The following is a 19,805-nucleotide window of genomic DNA, read 5'->3' as shown; positions in this document are numbered from 1 at the left end:
CAGTTATAAAACATCCATAGGTAATAATACGGATTAAAGTAAACCTGGCGTGTTAGACTCCAAGACTATGGGAAATTCTCCTCTCCTCTGTCCCTCTAGTTCACCAACCAAAAGGTTTCCTTCTCTGCGCCCATGCTTTATGTGAGCAGTACACTAATGATGATTTGTAACCGACAACTTCTACAATAGGTCACAGCAGAGAATCAGTTTGATCACCAAAGTCATGGTCGCCTATCAGAAGTTTTGGAGACTGTCTAATATAGATTCACAGGCTTTACAACTAGTGTAGTCCCAGCAAGGTGAAACTAAGCACCAATACACACAGTTACTAGGTCTCTTGAGAGAGGAAATCCATTTCCTAATCTGCTTGGCCCCAACATTTAGCAACAGGAGAGAAAAACAGAAGCTGCAGAGAAGATAGTGTGCAACAAATGTCAAAAGCAACTTATTACGAGAAAAAAGCTTGAGCAACTTGAAACTGAAATAACTTGATGTCTAGATTTGGGGGGCAAAAAGCCAGGTACCCTCTCTGTTTGGGCACCTAAAGCCAAGCATCGTCCACGGAGGGACATGCCCACACGAAGAGCAGACTGCAAACTGAGCAAATTCTGTACCAAAACCCAAGCACAGTGACAAACTCAGAGCAGAGCTTACATTTACCAGGGGGCCCTGCTAATGAGCCCCATCTTGTGTTTCAGAAAATGTAAAAAACCAAAATCCATATTGCTTGTTGCATATTTGGAGTGTTACCAACTGAGAGGCTCAAAGGCACTAGAGCTGGGGACGGTTACTTGTAAGAGCCCGACTTCAGCTAGAGGTGAGGTTGAAGCAAGTGAGACCACTGGATAAACCGGCTTCCTGGAGGAGCCATCTCCCTAGATTTAGGTGGAATCCATGGAAGTCTGCAAACTAGTTTTAGTTTTGTTTCCAGATAGGCAGGCCACTGTGGTTCCTACAAAGAAACAGTATGTGACAGTAACAATGAATTGCTTGCCAAAAAGGTGCTATCACTTGCTCCACCCTTGCAATGCATTCCATTTTCCTTCACACTCAGACAAAAGCATGTCTTCCATTACCTAGTACTTTTGATATTTGACTTTGAAATTACTGGCAAAGAAGGGCAGTAGCTGTTCCAGATCTTAGGAAAGTCTACTTATAAAAAGCTCCAAGAGCAGATTACACACTCAGAGAAGAGAAAGCTAAATATAAAACTCTTGCTGTATTCGGAAACATGTTTGATCAAGGTAACAAGAGCTTGTTTACTTCTCAGCTTCTTCACATGACATTTTAACTTTCTCTAGACAAGCATTAAGTAGATATTATCCATCATAATTTGTGATAATTCCAAATAAGCGTTATCTCTGTTACATAATAGAGTCCTTAAGCACATTTCAGCCTTGCAAAAACATTCCCTGGCAATAGCGGGCCACTTCCCAAACCAGAAGAAACTTTAAGAGAGCTGGGGAAAGTTCATTTAGACAGACAGTAAACAGAGGCAGACTGGCACCTCCGACTCACCCCCCCACCTCCCAGTGAGGCACATTTTTCTGGAGGAAGCGGGACACGGAGTAGCCTTGCTGTTGCTGTCAGCAGCTTTAAAGTACCGTTAAGCTTGATATCTGGATAGATTATCCTCAGAAACGTACAAATTCCTGTGTGCAATACGCTGGGCAGGTTATCAAAACAAATCTAACAGGGCAATACTCCAGCACTGCTCTTCAGCCGGATGAAAACTGACCTAGATCTTCTGAATATAATTAGTTCTGTTTATAAATGGAAACTAACTTTGACATTTAACTGATGTTTTCTTGAGATTTGTATAGGAGAACCAGGAGATGTAGAATCAAATGTTCTAGCAATGTTAATGAAAGGTGAGTCTGCATCTACCATGCCCTTCTGGAAATGACGGTTCTCTTAATGAGGACTTTTTCCTGCGTGATCCATCTGCCACTCTTTCATTTTTCCTTGAAACTGATTGTATTTAAATAAAAAAAAAAAAATCCAAACAAACAAATACAAATCCAGAACAAACAAACAAACATAAAAACCACCACCAAGGAAAACCCCAACAATTTTTTCACCAGTGGAAATGTCTGTGATTTTACCACATAGTGCTGTGAGTTCACGCATCAAGCAAGATAAAAAAATAGTGATAAACAAATTATTTCTGAATCGGACACCAGTCCTGCAGAGATCTCCACCACCCAAATAACAATTCCTCTAGAATCAGATGTTCAGAAATACCTATATGAATAGAACAGCATAGAAATCATTGGTGTATAAATGCTGTGGGGGATATTTCAGAAACAAATCATGTCAAACCAGATCTCGCACAATCACAAACTGGTTGAGGCTGGAAGGGACCTGGCCTGACCCCCCCCTGCACAGATCCTAATGCAAGTACAAAGTACAAAAGGAAGGGAATTATTTGGGACAGAAAGGCAAACTTCCACTTGAATAATGATGAAATTATTAGAAACTAATCATAATGAAATCAAGGCCTGAAAGATAATATTTTAATGCATGTTCACACTTAAACACTTGCACTGTTCAGTTCTCCTCTTTCACCCATTTTGTTTTCCTGCCTTTTTACCAACCCCTAGGAATAGTACTTGTAGTTTACATTTACAGATCCATTACATGCTTCCTGACACCTGTACTGAGAGTTGCACGGCAATCCAGAACATCAAATGCTCTCCAGGAATGGATTTTCTCATGTATCTAATTCCTGGAGTTTATTACTGCCATGAACATTTCTCATCAAGAAGCAACTGAATGGCTTTAAATTGGTGTTATTACACTCTGTGCAGGTTTTAATAGATGAAACGACACACAGAGAAATCCTTCATTACCACTCCACCAATTAAAACACAAGATTTTCCCCTGTAATTGAAAGCAAGTACATTCCTTCCTCCTTGTTTCCACTACAACACTAACAGCACTTCTTCATTACATTAAAGGTTTGGCTTAATATTATTTTTCCTCCTGCCCGAGACTTTACTTTTAAAACTATTTCATATTAGCACATCTTACATAGTATCTGATTACTTTTTAATAATTAACACAGATATTTTAGAAGTCTTAAAGAAAAGCAATTGAAGCAAACTGATCAAGATATTAAGCAGGTAGGAAATGTAAAAGTTTGCTAAAAAGAAAAGTTGCTCAAAACTAGTGCATGACTAATCATTGAAAAAGTAAGTTGAAACTATCAGTCGAACTATTGTTTGCCTACATCATGTTACCCATAGTTATAAAAACTGCCTGGTGATGAATCACTTCGAACTATTTTTAAATGCATCTACGCAAATGATATTTATAGTTTATGCTAGCTTATCTGTTCTGCGTGTTTTTCATGTTAGCACCTTTTCGAAAGGCTGACAGGCACAGCCAGGGCAGAGCAGACACCAGGTCCACCTTGCCCCATGCCCCGGCGGGGCTCCGCGCAGAGGGAAACGTCTTCCTTCCCCCCTATTAGATGAGCATCAGAAGAGAGGCCCAGGGATCCCCAGGGCTTATCTCCAACTCCTGCAGATGATGCTCTTCATCTCTTGTTGTTGTTACGGTGGTGCTCAGACCCAGCCAACTTCTACACAAGTGTGGGACAGAGGCTGTCCCGTTGTACGTGGTAAATATGAGACTGTTCCACATGGTGCATTGGGATATTTCAGATGCAGGCTATCTCCACGTTCAGCGGAGACGTACATTGACATTGAAACAATCTCACCTGTACATATACAGCCCAGTAGTATTTAGGACTCTGTGGTTGCTTTGTTATAGGGAAGGGTGATCAGAAGCAGAAGGAAAATAGCCCTTGCTTAGTCCAACCATACACCTCTCACCCCTGACTGAGATGCCTTCTCCAACAAGAGATTCCTTTCTCCTGCCCAAATTCCTCTGCACGTTTCCATTATCTGTTATTGGATTTTTTTTTTCTTTTGGCTTTGAGAAGATACAACAAAATTTGACTATATAGGACACACGGGGAGTGTATTGTATGTATGTAAATTCCTTTGTGCCACAATTCAATAATTCACTTATTATTTGACCATTATTGTACAAAGACAGCTGTGTAGACCTTTCTGAAAGAGCACAGCTAATTTGGAAGCAATGAAAACAGCAATGTACGGCATGTTAACGATGCTTCCAGCTTTGGAAGACCATCCATTAGATTTTTTTAAAGAGGCACGGGCAGGTTATTTTTTTAATAATAACACCTGAAACACAAAATAACTTTTCATAAGGATGATCCAGACTGCATCGCCAATTTGCAAAGTTGGTGTTTCCAGTGAGAGATTCCATTTAAATGCTAGTGACATAACATGACCGTAAGGCTGTGAGGAGGAAGATGATCCCTAAAGTAGAGAAATCACGGGGCCTATACTTAGAAAAAATTTTGCAAGATAATTGTCTTTACAAGGGTTGAGGTCGCTTCGGGGTTGTGTGACTGTTGTGGTGAATGCCTGCTGATTCTGCAGAGAAAATTGGCGTTTGTGACTTGACCATGGCCACAGAGGGAGCCCGTGCCGACGGATCGCGAAGGAGCTCACCCAGGGCTCTGCCCGACGCTGGGGTTTCGCAAAAGTCAAAGGACCGGTACTCTGGGTAGCTTGGGAGAACCGATAGGCAGGGGATCATCTCAGGGACAACCACTTATGATGGGTGACTGCTGACAGCAGTCACATTTTTAAGGTTTATCACAAGGAAATCATGTTTCTTCAAAAAAAATTCCAGGCCACCCCCTTTTCATTTCTTGAAGGAGGGCAACACGTCCACAGGCACTGCAACACTGTGGAGGTCAGCTCCATGCTACATCTATAAATCTCTCTTGTTCATTTACCAGCTTAGCAATCCTCACCTTGAATAGCTGCACTACTTGAGCTCCAGGAAACTTCTGCTGCTTATACTAAGCACATATTGTACACTAGAAACATATTCTGTCAGCCAGATACTTCACACTCAGTATAATAAACTTGGATCTGAACTTCAATTGGATTCCGAGGTCCTTGGCTCTGTCCAGTTCTTTAACTGTATATGAAGCTGACTTTAGTTTGTTTTCATTTTTTTCTCCCTTCTACCAAGTCACTTGGCTCTCATTAAGATACCTGATTTATACTCTAAAGTCCAATACATGAGCCAGATGCCTTTTCACAAGCAAAACCACTTAATATATACAAGTTAGGTGCAGTCTAGTCAACACATTAATCATAATCTGAATTGTGATATTGAAAATAAGTAGGTTGGAAGGGTTTGTTAAATACGTGTAGCATGTTGAGTAACTTTGCAATTTACACAGCTTCAGAATTTACAATTAGTGTTAGTAATTTCATAGAATATTTTTGGGGCTGCTTCACGTATGTCATTTCAAAAAGTACCTGTTCAGCTTTTAGCTGATTTAAACACATATGTGGATGCAAACATATGCACACACGCAGAAGCTCCGTGCTCCTTGGAAATGCCTGTTTTAATACAAAACACACACAAACGAGACACAGCTCCTTTCAGTTAAACTCACTAGCACTGAACACAATGTTTACGTTATTCAAGTAGATTGCACTTCCCTTTGCAAAATTACAACAGATAGAACCAATTCAGGGGAAGAAAAATATGTTCGTGCCATTTAGCATATAATGATAAGAAGAATCATTAAAAAATTAAATATCTAAAAGCTTCACACCTCTGGAAAAGAAACACTTTCAGCACAGTGAAAATATTAAGCTTTCAAATAATTAAAATAGTCTCAAGAACTGTGCGGTGACCGTACCTGGGAAGCATCTTTGTCTTCCAAGCAGTTCCACTTTTCAAAATCCCTATAAACTCCTGTTGTGCCCGGCTGCCAACTCAGGTTAATAATAGCAATGAGCCATATTCATCCAAAACCACAAGACTGTCAGGTGACATATCAAGAGCTCTGAATTTAACTCAAACAAAAGACTCTCCATGCTGCAATGCAAAAGGCTTAATCCTAGCAACAGGATCACAAAAGCCACCTTAAAGAAAGCAGTCCGCTGAAGCGCAATATAGGCGTTTGCACGAGGCTGCATTTGCACTGCCCTGGAGTTTCATAACCCAAATCCTGCCCCTCCATTCTGTCGCACAGCCCGGGATTTCTGCTCAAGTAAATAATCGCCCGTCTTCCCCGCTCCTTTGTCTCTTCCAGTGTATTGCTGCAGAGAAGATCAATCTAATTCATCAGAAAGCTAAGTGCTGCTTTGGCAGCTGCCGGAGCATCTATGTCAGTCCCATCTATCCTCCTCCTCCTCTAGCGAACGCGATCGGAGTTGAGTCTCATGACCCAAGTCCCCCGGCAACTGCGGCCGCCGTCCTGCACCTCCACGAGCTGCGACCGCCGGGAATTCAGCCCGCTCGGACAAGGCTCAGGGAATCGGAGCAGAAGGAGCAGGAAGGGGAGGGAAGGAAGCAAAGCAACGCGGCCTCCTTCCAGGCTGCACCCCCAGCCTTCACATTCCTGGGAGCGACGGGATGCTTGTGCCGGAGCCCGGGCGAGCGGAGGCAGAGGGTGGGAGCGCGAGCGGTGACAGCCATCCTGTGACCCAGCTGTCACCGCGGGCCACCTGGAGCCGCCATCCGCCGCCGCCACCAGCCCGCCAACCTACCCCCCCCCCCCCCCGCTTCGCCCTTAACAAAAAAAAGGCCTGCCAGTGCTTCGCTCCACCAGGCCCCCGCTCGCGCCCGTTGCGAAGGGGTGCCCCCACAGACACCCACGTTTGCCGCCCGGCTCTTCGGCGCGTCTGCGGGCTGAGCAAAACCAGCTCCGCGCCGCGTATCGCGGCAGCACCCGCTCCCCCTCCCCATCAGCTCCTATAAGAACAAAGAAAGCACTGTATGCCCTGGAAAGGCCCATTAATATTACAAGTGAAGCATTAGGAACATGCAAGACTATTGGATGGCAATATATAGGGTGTTTTTTTTTGGGGGGGGGGGGGGGGGAGGGAAGTGGGGGGGGAAGGAGATGTGAAATAATGCCCACAAAGAAATCCTGACCAACCTGATAGCTGTAAACAAGGTTTCATGATTGCTCTTGTGGTGACCCCGGCCGGGCTAGGAAGGCTGCCCGGTACATCACAAAAGCAAAGAGCTTGCTATTTAAAGAACTTTTTTCTCTAGGTTGTGGGGGAGGAGCGAGAGAGATGGACAGGGAAGTGAAGAAGGAACCAGGCATCCAAAAAAGCAATGTACCTTAAAAGCCATCAAGCACTGTCACAGGCATATGTGGGGCTAATCATTCATACTATTAATTTTGTATTATCTTTGGGCAAAGAACAAGATACCCAGGCAGGAGACTGCAGCATCATAGCTCCTACTTCAGGTTTTTTCGGTGTCTGAACATCTACTGGTTTTCCCAATATTTCATATACGAAGGCAGCAAAAATCCATTTATCGCCCAGATCTCCTGTTCCACTGCATCCCACAACACAAAGTTCAGAGCTATCAGTGATTCCACTATCACAGAATCAGAGAAATGTTTGGGTTGGAAGGGACCCTTAAAAGTCTCCTCTATCACAGAGTGGGTGAGCTGATGCACTATGTTCGTGGGCTCTGGACCTCAAGACCCAACAATCCCAACAGCCCGGACAAGGTTTTGCCCCCCGGGATGGATTTCATCAGAGAGCACCAAGCTCCCTCTTCTGCTACACATCTCCTGGATTAAGTTCAGGGAGAAATGCTTAATCTATTGACAAAACAGCAGTTTTGCTGTGGACTTATATAGGAAGGTAATACTTAGGTGCTGAGCAAGTGTTTTGATACAAAAGCTGTAAAACTAAGAGGTAGATACTTCCTTGGTTCCAAATCCAAAACCATTAACTTTTGTGATCATAAATAGGAAATTTCTCATTTAGAAATTAAGAGTTGAGGCCCTGACCCCACACAAATGTACATTATAGACTTGGCTTTTCATACGTGACTAGTGCCAGTGAATTCAATGGAATTACTCACGTGAGAAAAACTGGGCACGTGCCGTTTACAGAACCCATGCCTTAAAACTAAATTTTGCCTTTAAAGCTTAAAATACAAAGCCTTGGGAGTTGTAAGCAATATCACTTGATGTCTCCTACCTTCTTGGTCGAGTGAAAGGAATGTGCTGTTCACAGTAACTTTCTTTACCTGTGTGGCATACGCACTGCTCTCTAAAGGTTACTGATGTCAAAAGTGACCTTTTTTTCTTAGACACGCAATGGTGAGAAGTTCAGTGCAATGTATTATGTAAACATTTATTTACAGGAGTAACATCTAAGGTTCCCATTTTACCTCAGGGTAACCTGATGCGTATTAAAGACAAGTGCTTTGAAAGCAGACCCAGCCTCCATCCAACAACTGCCCAGGAAAAACATTGGGAGGAATTCCTCTTCAGAGACAGACTGAAAGTGTAAGGAGAGTAAATAGTGTTTTAGCAAGATCAGTGAATATTTATTGCTTGAGGAAGGTCTTTAGATCCTCAATGTTGGTTCAAACACACTGTCACCATTCCCACATCCAAGAAAATACTCAGGCCTCTCTAAGATTAAACATGTACCATCCTCTTCTCTAGGTGTATATCCAGGCACAGTGAACACTGATCTGGAACAGAGGAGGTAAGCTTGCAAAAATAATGGCTAGTAAAAAAGCTGTAATTGCAATATTGGTTGTATTCCAGATACAGTAACTTGCTTTCACCTATGCTGTGAAAGCTTTTTGGGGTTTGCAACAGGCCTACGGCATCTGCCGTTGAAAGGTGTCTCCAGAAAGACAGCTTGGTTTCAGTTGTATTTTTTTTTTTTTCCTATTACAAAAATGTCCCTCATTACCACCTAGGCAGTATTTGGCTTTGGCAGGGAATATGATACTCTCCATCTCTTTGAAAAGGTGAAGGCTTTTTTTTTTTTTTCCTTTTGTGTGTGTGTAAATTTGAACTTGGAAAACAAAGCTGATCACACTATCTAGCTTCAGAAAAAAACACTTAACAGATTCAAAAAATAAAGTGATCAAAATCTCCTGCCTTAGCCCAACACCTTCCAGAGAGACCCTGGGAGGGCATGTCAGTCAGTAGCCACGCACATCCACCCGACTGCAGGTGGGGAAGATGTGGGTGAGGGTGTCTGGCCACATCGAACAGCAAGGGGATGCAGGACCTCGGAGCCCAGGGGGTTCTGTGCAGACCCCCATGCCAGGCTGGGGCTGCACCTCGTCCTTAAGCATGCATAAGCCCAAAAAATCCTCAAAACAAAATAGCACTGAAGAGTTACTTCATTTTATCCAAAAGCATTTCTGAAAACATTTAAAACTACTGCCAAGGCTCATATGCACCTTTTGGGTATAAATCATCTGATTTTAAATCAAGGAGACAACAGTTTGCTCCAACCACAAGCTAAAACAGCGATGAAGTGATTCATTTTTGTTCTCTACCGCCTTAACGAGTTTATTAGTCTTTCTCCTGAAAGAAGGCTTCCCTGACACATGTTGTAAGCACACACAACAAAGAGCCACTAAGAAAGCCAAGAAATGTTTACTGCTTAGTAATGCACAAAGGTAAGAGCTGGAAGCCACACTAGGCAAAAAAAGAGAAAACCAAATAGGATTTATTTGAAATCTGACTAAAAATACTCGGATACCATTTCTCTACAAAATACTCGACTTAGTAGGATTATCACTGAACTAGACTTTTTTTAAAAAAAAAAAAAAAAAAAAGTGCTTTCTTGCATTAGTTGTATCCCTGCAAAAAAATTTCCACTGCATTCCTCACTGCTGGAGAGGAAGAGTGGACAGTATTAAAGCCTAAACCCTCCATATACTACTGGAGCACATACCCATACCTGCACGCACCATAGGTATGTGCACACAAACATAAGCCCAGACAAAGGTCAACAAGAGCCAAAATGATGAGAAAGATCACTGCAAGCAGTCCGTGGGTTTTCCAAAACCTAGGCCCTGTTCTTTAAAGGAAACCAGATTTTTAAATACTGAAAAAAAGTGCTTTTCATATGCAGTATCAAAAAAATTAAATCATCAGAGAAACAAAGTTTATAAACTCTCCATACATGGGATTGTCACTAGCAGCAAGAGGTCTCATGACTGGAATAAAACTGTCTCTACCAGCGGTGCAAAGGAGCATCAGCATAAATACAAATCTGCCTGGAGCATTCCTGGAACATCATCTTTCTTTTAGGAATGTAGATGCTGAGACCTCAGCAGGTTGACGGTTGCTTCACTGTTGTAATTTTTCAAGTCGTGATAAAAGATGCTTAAAATAAAAATAACTATCAAAGTAAAAATCTGATGCATGGTTGTGCTACTGGAACATTGGTGTTTGTTTTGTGTCACATTTCCAATTGCAATCTACTATAAATAAGACACCGAACAAACCTCCATAATACCAACTGGTACTGCAAGACAACAGGGCATTTTCCCCCTGCCAAACAGTTATTTTATTGTGCAGTCTCGGGTGTGCAGAGCAGAATAATCTTCTGCTGTAGCTATTAAAAATAAAGTGTAAATAGTTCAGTATTGTGCACGTTTAATGAAAAGTTGGAGAGAAAAAGGTTCCAATACAAATTGCTTTTGATGAACACAAATAGTTGTTGGAAATAAAGAAGTTCCTAAAATCACACAGAATTATCTAGTGTAGCGGAGGAGAAAGTCTTTTTTCCCTCCTTTATGCTGTATAATTCTGGAGATGTCTAGATGGGTTCTTCAGTCCTTAAATCCACATATAAATCTAACTTCTGTTTTCCATCCCATCTTCAAAGTGTGAATGACAATACGACACTCAGTGAAATGCAGCATCTATCTTTGCCTGATACACGACAGTTTCCAGTAGACAATAAAGTGAATTTTGCCTGTGAAAACCAGCATCTATGTTACATCTGAGCCACCACTGTTGAGAATTACTAATATGATAAAAAAGTGACTGTTTCACAGTGCTAGGCAGAACAAAAAGAAGCTCACAAGCTTAGATTTATCAACTGCAAAGTTTATTGTTTAGGTAACTTAATGGTGAATTGCTGCTTTTTATTTTGGAGATCACAGATATTAACAGATGATACAGTGAGGAGGAAAGAAAATATATTAGAGTCAAGGTTGACTGCAAGAACTCTGTTGCCATGAAAATGAAGACATCTTAGAGGGATCACTATAGCTCCACTATTGCTATCAACCCTAGTATTTACAATAATAACGATCAACCCTTGAATGACTCCTGATGTACCAAGAGTACTTTGGTTGAGGAATCCTAACATTTTCATTTTTTTAGTAGACAAACACTGAATTCCCTGTATTTATCTTCAGATTAAAGAGTCTTTAAGGCTTTTATTTTCATGCTCTTTACAGCACCTGTAAGGAATACAGCAGTTTTTTATTTCTTTTTACACAAGTGAAAAATGATATTCTCAATACATTACTTCAGGAGATATAAAAAAAAAAAAGCTGCAAGGTGCATAAACAAACTGCTAGTGTTCTCCAGCTATGCCTGACATGCCATGTGATTCCTGAACCAACACTGAGTAAACACGTCTAAATAAGCATTTTTTTAAATCAGATAGAGTTATCGACAAATAAATAAGTTTTTAAAGGCTAAAAGACTAGAATGTAAGGAGCTGAATTTTTTGATGTCATGCTTTTATGCTTTTTAGCCTGTGAGCTGTGCCAGGGCGGGTGAGCGGGGCTGGGCGATGCTGTGCCCAGGGAGCAGTGGGCACCCTGGCCGGGGGGGCTGCTGCCCAGACCCCGCTTTCTCCTGGGCTGAGCGCAGCCCCAAAACCCAGCTCCCTCGGTGTGGCGGGCCAGGATGACCACTGGTGGGTACCTTCAGCCTGGAAATACCACGCCACGGAGCGCCCAAACCACAGCTCCCACCAGCCGCAGTGGGCCCGGGCATCCTGGGAGCCCACCGCCGTGTCAGGGTGGAGGTAGCCATCTGCTTAGGCTGGGTAAAACATCCTGTAATACTTGTTTCGTGAGTTTTATAAGGGGAAAAAATACTGCCTTGGTTGGTGACAGTCATACGGCGCGAGCAGGCAGCGTGGGGATTTGAGCATTCCTTGGCTGTAGGCCATGTCCGGATAATTGATTAAGGTGGCTGCACTTGTGACTGAGTGATAATTGAGAGCCCAGTAAATCTCCACCCAAGTATTTGCCACAGAGATGGAAAGCAATTGTTATGGACCCTTCATAACATGCTGCGAGCAAAAGAATTGCCACTAATATTAAAAATATCAAGAATCCCCCCAGACCACTCTGAGGAGCTTACTGTATTTCCTTGCCCAATATTCACATTTTCAGTTAAATTACCAAGACTGTCAAGGACTACAGCTTCAAGCTTTCAGCTCAGTCATCCCCAGCACAAACTCAAATCATTGCAATTTCTCAAGATTTTGTCCGGTGATTCCAAGTTTTCTCTTTTCTCTACCCCAGGTCTTATTTATCTGCACAGACAGCAGCATTGCTTTAGCTGAAGTTTATGTGATCTTTTTTTGCCCTGGAAAGAAAAGAAAAGAAAAAAAAAAAAAACAAACAAACACCCCCCCCCCCAAAAAAAAAAGCAAAGCTGCAGCTGTTCAGGATTCCTTGGAGAAGGAGGAAGACAGATGTAAGTAGTTATTCTCCAAAGATTCACCATGATCAGTGCCTGAGCAGCATTTTACTCTGTCCCTCATGTGACTGTTTAATTAGGTGTTGATTCACTCAGTCATGAGACACAAGGAAACAGGGCTGCAAGCCCTAACGTCAAAGAAAAAGTAATGCCTGTTCTGCCAGTTTCTGTATTAGCAAAGCACAAAGGGGACATCCAGTTCTGAGAAGCAAAACTCATGTTTCCTTGCCCATAGCCAAACCATCAAATCACTTCAACCTTTCCATATGAAAAAAAAAAAAAAAAAAAAAAAGAGATGTATGAATTATTTCGGAGCACAATGCTTGTAAACTCCCTGATTATTCTCCACTGTAAGGGCTGACACCAGCTTGAGCATTGGCAGTGCGAGGTCCCCGGCCGAGGTCTGCAGCCCTGCGAGCAGGGTGTGCCCTTCCATCTGGTAATCCAGGTCCAAGCTGCTTCAGGATACCAGGTTTTCTTCTGGGGTTGGTTTGTTTTGAGGGGAAAAAAAAAAAAAAAATACAAGCTCTTTTGCTATAGCTTTATTCCTGGTTGTTAACTGAATTTCTTAGCTACCTTATTACCAAAAAGCTTTTCTGTTATGGGGTCCAGTTGCCATAGCAACAAGCTTTTTAAAATATCAAATAATTTTTCAGCACATGGTAAACCAATTTCACAAACTGTGTATACTTGTAATAGGAAAAGCTGGCGGATAATTATTTATATGATCTCAGTTCAACCGAGGTTTGACGTAGGGATAATCCCTAAACGCTGCTTTCAGTCTAAAGCCTGGTGTTGTAGAAGACTACAGTGAACTTTAGCTTGCTGTGTTACCAAGTCATTTATAAAGACAGTCACATAAAATTAAGACGATGATCATTTTTCCAATGGAGGTGACATTTAAGCTCAGTATGTCACTGAAGTACATTACATGCCAAAAGCTTTTTTCCTGAAGAATACTATCTTAAACCTTTGAGTTGTAGCATTTTAAACTTTGTGTGTTTGTAGTCTTACCCTCCTCATTTGTGTAGAATTTACTCCATAAAAAAAAAAAAAAGGCTCTGGATCAGCAATTTATTTAAAACACATGCCTAATGCTAAGCACATGAGCAGTTTTGTTGGGAGCAATGAAACTACTTACATACTTAAAGTAAGGCACATGGCTTAAGCAGAGTGCTGACTCAGTCTTATTCCCCCCTCAGATTTCACCAAAAACCCATCTCAGTTACACAGGAACAACTGCAAACTAAAGACAGAGGATGATTATATAAACAAGTATAACAAATTAATATCTATGGAATGAAATCCCAGTCTGCCCTATCTGTACATGATGCTCATTCATACCGATATCCCACGAGTGCTAATGATAGATACTCCCCATAAATCAGCATCTGTCCTGCACCGCTGTGTTTGTCACTTGTGATCTAAGGATCCTCCAAGACCTCTAAAAGTCCAGTAAGATGCTTGGCCCAATTCTGCAACCTTTCTGCACACAGAGCAGTGACTTGCTCAGGTGACAGCCCTGCACCTGGGAGCCTTTAACCAATCCCCTTAGCTAACCCTCAAAACTACTAACCAGAAAGTTCACTGCATTGCAAGACTACTGCCAGGCTCTGAACCAGCAACAATCAGGAACACTTTCAGAGACCTGCCAAATAACACTAATGAATATCTAGGTGGACTGGATCTATCCTACAGCTGCTTTTCAGAAGGGAAGACTCTTCTAAGTCGGCTCCAACCTGTGGACTGAACATCCCTCCCTTACTGGCTCTACAAGTTGAACGGGCCCCTACTTAATTTGCGGAAGGGATGAGATCTTGATTTGCACAGATACTGCAAGAGCCCCAAGACTACTGTGAGGAGCCAACACTGCTCAATTCTCCAAGGCAAGAGTCATGCTGCTCAATTGTTTTCCAAATTAAGCATGCAGAGGTGACCTGAAACTATTTCAGGTAGATCTATATAGAGCAGACACTACAGACATTGCTTGACTTCACTTTTATGTAACTCATAAGGGCATGAGGACAAATAAAAATCAGATGCTTGAACAAGCCACATGGGCATACAACTGCAAAAAATACAAACTGACAGAATAATGGAACAGCCTGGCACCTAACAAATGAACTGAAACTGTGGGATCCTTAATATTTTGGTTCCCCAAAGTAGAAGAACACTTAAGCATGCTTTAGCCGTCAGCCAGCAACTGGTCCCTCTGATTTTTAAAAGAGCTGCTCAGTCTTTAAGACAAGCTTAACAAAGTGCTCTACTGAGTTTGCAATACAAAGCTCTGCTCACTGCCACACAGAACTCCGTATTCTCTGATTTTCTGCTGTCCCCTTTGGATTTCTAAGTCTCACTGCATGCTCACAGTCCTGGGTTTCTAAGAATGGTAGGAGTGGAAAATACAGCGTAGGACTGGCCACTGTCCTGTGACGATTCAACAGAATAAGCTTTTCAACACACCTAGCTACCTAGAGGGATTTTGCACTACAGAACTGGTCAAGTCTTGCTGAAAACTCCACAAAACAGATACATGCAAGCTCTGAGCATCAGCTGAAAACAGCCTCTATATGTCCATGTCGCTTTTATTACTGTTAAAGTCTTGGTCTGTGATAAAAAAGTTGCAGGTTCAGCTCGGCGTGCCCTCTTTGGGTATCAGCACTGAAACTCACTCCAAACACACACCTTCTTTGTTGTGGTATTGAGCTGGAACTCACAGTCCAAACCAGCTCTGCCTCACTGCTCACAGAATCAACAGAAGCACTTGATAAAACCTACATTGTTCCACTGGGAGAGGTTGTACTTAATCAAGATGTATATATTTAGTGTATATTCAATAAACCCCTTTTTGCTGGTGGTAATGGATTTGATGAGAATGTAGTTCCAGACACTCCCAGCCAACACAGCTTACCAACGGGGCAACTCCTGTCTCCTAGAAGGATTCTCCTGGGGTTGGAGCAGAACAAGCCATTTCTGTCTAGTTCTGATCAGCTCAGCATCAGCTCTTGCACCTTCTGTAGTTCACATACTGCAGTGTGACATGAACAAAAAAATTTGTTGTTTCCTCTCATTCCTATGGGGTGGCAGACTCAGCTTTGCTTTCTCATTCAAAAGCATTTTCGTGCCTCATCTTTTTTCTCCCTCTTCAGTCTGTCCACACGAGCATCTGTAAGATGTGGGAATTCAAAGAAGCCGAATGCTGCAGGTATCCTGCTGTGAGCCAGTAACAGCACCACATAAAGCTATTTATTCCGCTGCATCAACAGGAAAGAAAGGCTCACGTGCTGGACAGCAATAGCTGTCAATGCCACCAGGACATTTTGGACTGGGTTGTTTTGTTGGATTTTTTTTTTTTTTTTGAAAGAAGCTGTTGGCAAAGTAATTGCTCGCTTGGCTCTTCGTTTCCCTTTCCCCTTCTCTTGCTAGCGCATGTCATTTGAAGTGACACAGCAGTAACCCCAAACAGGATGCACCCTACAGCTTGTGGCAGGAGGAGGAGGGGATGGTACAGCACCCAGGGGAAGCCTTCAGAAAGGAGAGGCAGCACTGCATGTCTCAAACAGGACAAAACTAAGAAGAGAACAGAAAAATGGAAGGGAAAGTGAGCTGGGCCTTTCTTCCTCTCTATGTGCGTGTCCATATGTGTAAATAGCAGTTTCCAAAGCAGAGCACCAAACAACAGGGACAGTGATGATGACGGAGAACATTGCGAGGCTCAGGGAATACCAAGCAGAAAGAATCCTGTGAAATGCATGCATTAAATCACAGCAGCACCATCCAACTGCTTTCAACCACCCTTACACACCTATCTGTATCTGTCTGAACACAGAGCAGCTCCGAAATGCTATACTTATTACATTCGCTTCACACCCAGCATTTCCAGCCTGACTTTTATTTTTTGTACTTAGCAGCTGTCACTGTTCATGCTATACCTTCCAAACAAAAGCCCAGTGCAGCCCTCTCCCCTCCGCTTCACTGCCGCTGTGCAGAAGGTGGATTGAGGCTACCCACCAGCCCTGGCCCCTCTCTCCAGGGGCAGATACACAAAGGTGAAGAAAATAAAGATTATAGTTTTCAAAAGTCTTTGTATCTCTTCTGTTGCTGATACCTTAGCTTGTATTTGTACAGCACCTACCATCCTGCCTCTAAATCCTAACACAATCTTAGAACTGTCGTTCTGATCTAAGAAGCGTTATATTAAAACAATGTAGGCCTGTCTACACAGCGTACACATATACTGGATTTCTCTCTCTCACGGCTGGGGGAAACACAAAAGACCTTACCACAAAGACAGCAGTCAAGCACTCTGCTGACCGAGGTAGGTAGGCTTTTGCTTGATGCTTTTCCAGTTACTGTCAGTTTATACAGGTGCACACGCACTCAGATCCATGACAGCAAATGAAGGCACATGGGTATATTTTGAAATATGCATATACATGAATACACACACACACGCACATATATATATATATGAGACAGGTCTGACAGTAGGGTCTTTCTTGCTCTTAAGATCTCTTTTCTTCCAGCATAAATATCCTTTAGCAAAGCTCAAGGCTGTGGCACTGAAAGCCTTCAAACCCCACTGCGTCACACTGAGGATGCTCAGAACTTTAGGACTGGGCCATTTTGTAGTTGACTTCATTTCTAAGTTTCCTTTATCAATTTTAATTTTATATAGAAACAATCTCTTGTCAAACTCCCTGTTCCCTGTACATTTTATTTTTCTCTGTTTTCTCTATCCATACAGATGAGAACAATTGCCACTAGTGAAGTTTATTTTATCTTGCATGGCTTTTTTTCTCCAGTGTGGGTGTGGACTAATGTCATCTCCTGAATGTAATTTAGCTGATTTGTCTTGCTAACTACTAATAGAAGAGACCAGTCTTTAAATGAAGGTATACCAAATCCTGGTGGGAAAACCAAACCAAACCCAAACAAACAAAAAAACTAATACCTGGTGTCTTACCTTCTGACCCCAATGTGAAAAAAAGTGTTACACAACACAGAAACACAAGTTATCTAGAGGTTCTATGAGCATTCTTCAACTGAAAAAGAAAATCTGATGACACATTTTAAAATGGATACATTTTCAGACCAACCAAAATAATTCATTTGAAGATAACTACACATAAAATAGTATTTAAAAAACCACTGAAATTTAAAGCAAAAAAATTAAATTAGTCTTATACCAAAGTGATATTTCTGCTTATCTGAAAAAGAAAGTTCGATAAGCATTTCTGTCTATATAAAGATAGAATAAATTCTTATGAGACTGTAACAGAATTATAAGTTGTTTATTAATGTTTGGGTTTTTTTTTTTTTAATTCTATACTTTGTAATTATGTCTGTTTTGGAAAAAAAAGAGGTCACGAGTTCATGATTAGCATCTTTTGTATGACTAGAAAATACAGTTAAGAAACCAACATGCTTGTTTTCACAGCTTCTTAGCCCTCCATGCTGTCAGTAGAACAATTTCCTTTTCTACTGAGAAAGTAGAGTAATTTCCAGTAACTCACAGCAGCTGAAATATGTTTAAGTACTGAAAAAAACCAACCACCTTTTTCTGCCTGACTATTTAAGTTATATGTCAGAGTTTGGGCTGCCTTTAAATAGAAACACAGTTAGCACTGTAAGCCAATTCACTGTGCTAACATTTGAGGCATTTCTTTAACTCTGTCTTAGGGGGTAATACTGTTATTTTTCCTGTAGGAACAAGAAAATTCTGGCAGACTTCTTCCTTAACAGTTTCTCAGATGTTCAGATAATGTCATTCAACTAGAACAAGCTGCTGAAGAGGAGGGCACGCTCGCCCCATGTTTTGCAGCCTCTCTTCCCTGCACACACCACCACACAACTTATCATCTGCACCTATTTTTCATTAAAACCTGAACTAACATCGTTTTGCCACCAATTTCTGGTTAAAAAAAAAAAAAAAAAAAAAAAAAAGGAGTAAACAAACCATTCAGTCAACTCTCCAAGTGGCAAGAACATTTTCTAGGTGGGTCTTGGGGGGAGAGGGGACAAAAAAAAAAGCGACAAGAATCTCATTTCTGCTTGGTAATTCCTTTCTCAGCTAACTGGTCACACATACTTCCTTCTGACTTACCGTCCTCTTTCATAATTACCCCCAAAGATGGCAAACTAACTGCTGAGTCCACAGTGTTTGGAAGCTTATTTTTTTTTTTCCTTGGGACAAAGCTGTGCAAGGAATGCACGAGACAAGAGAAATGTATGTATGTAGTAGATGGTGTGTATTTTACTGTTAGCTAGAAAGCAAAATAATTCAGCAAACTGATATTTTGATATTCTGGTATTCACAGTAGTCCAGGACTGATCTTTCTTGTGGTCACTCTATAGCTGTTCCCTGAGCAAACTATGAAGCCACATATCTACTGTCTTCTTCCAATATTCTGTCTGTCCTCATGTCTCTTCTGACATGCCACCAGAAAGAGCAACGCAACAAGGTGTAGCCAACTCAGAGCTTCACAGGTACTAATGGGCAGAAGACATCCAACAGCACGTGCAGGGTTTTCACTAAACTTACAGAAATTCAGACTCCCGTTCTTGCATTCTCCACCACACACGACTGCAGTTGATCAAAAGGTTTAGAAATTACTAAGAGGGGAGTGTGAGACCGAGTGCAGCACTGTGTGAGCCACCATTTCCATAGGTACCGAGGCTAAAATAAAAAACCAAAGGAAGCGTGTAGCAAAGCCACTGCTCCTATGGGCAATGCTCAAACAAACAATATACCTCCTCACTCTTAAAGTGGAAAATGACACAGGAACTGGGGTGAAGATACTGCTCTGGCTTAAATAGGCACAATGCCAGGACCTAAAGTCAGGGCTGAACCGAGCTCAAAGTTTCTTCATTTATCAAGTAAAACAGATGGCAGAGAGGGGTAATTTGGCTCCTGTTTCTTTCCAGTTATATATCACACAAACTGAAAGGGTAGAGGGTTTGTGGTGCTATTAGAGGGTTTATGTTTTGTTGACAGTTTGGCTGGAGCAAGGGGAAGATATTTGAAGACACTGCTAATGAGGCACATGCAGTGCTGGAGGAGTATCAAATACCATGAACGCACAGGGCACGAACAGTACCTATATTATGGGAAACGGGATTGTTTCTGTGATATATCTTACTCATTTTAGGCCAAAATCACTGCTGACAATGTTGTGGCAACGTTCTGGAGAAACAGAGCAGGATCAGTGGTGTGGGATAG

The 19,805-nt window shown here is 41.9% G+C and overlaps 1 protein-coding gene across 3 annotated transcripts in view; it reads right to left on the bottom strand.

Moving 5' to 3' along the window:
• The window catches only part of FNIP1 (folliculin interacting protein 1), a 69,495-nt gene that overhangs the window by 40,552 nt on the left and 9,138 nt on the right, over positions 1-19,805 (bottom strand). Inside the window, exon 1 of one of the 3 annotated variants that reach the window (XM_042790072.1) lies at positions 5,762-6,606. The exons of the other annotated variants lie outside the window; for them this stretch is intronic. Coding sequence (XP_042646006.1) covers positions 5,762-5,772 — 11 coding nt within the window. The 5' untranslated portion in view covers positions 5,773-6,606. Of the gene's footprint in view, positions 1-5,761; positions 6,607-19,805 lie in introns of those variants that run through there. 3 annotated transcript variants of the gene reach the window in all.

Source organism: Tyto alba, unplaced genomic scaffold (assembly GCF_018691265.1).
Source record: "Tyto alba isolate M040663 unplaced genomic scaffold, T.alba_DEE_v4.0 Super-Scaffold_17, whole genome shotgun sequence".
NCBI classification, from domain to species: Eukaryota; Metazoa; Chordata; class Aves; order Strigiformes; family Tytonidae; genus Tyto; species Tyto alba.
Note: the sequence above shows the minus strand (reverse complement) of the source record. Positions and strands in the feature narration are given on the sequence as shown.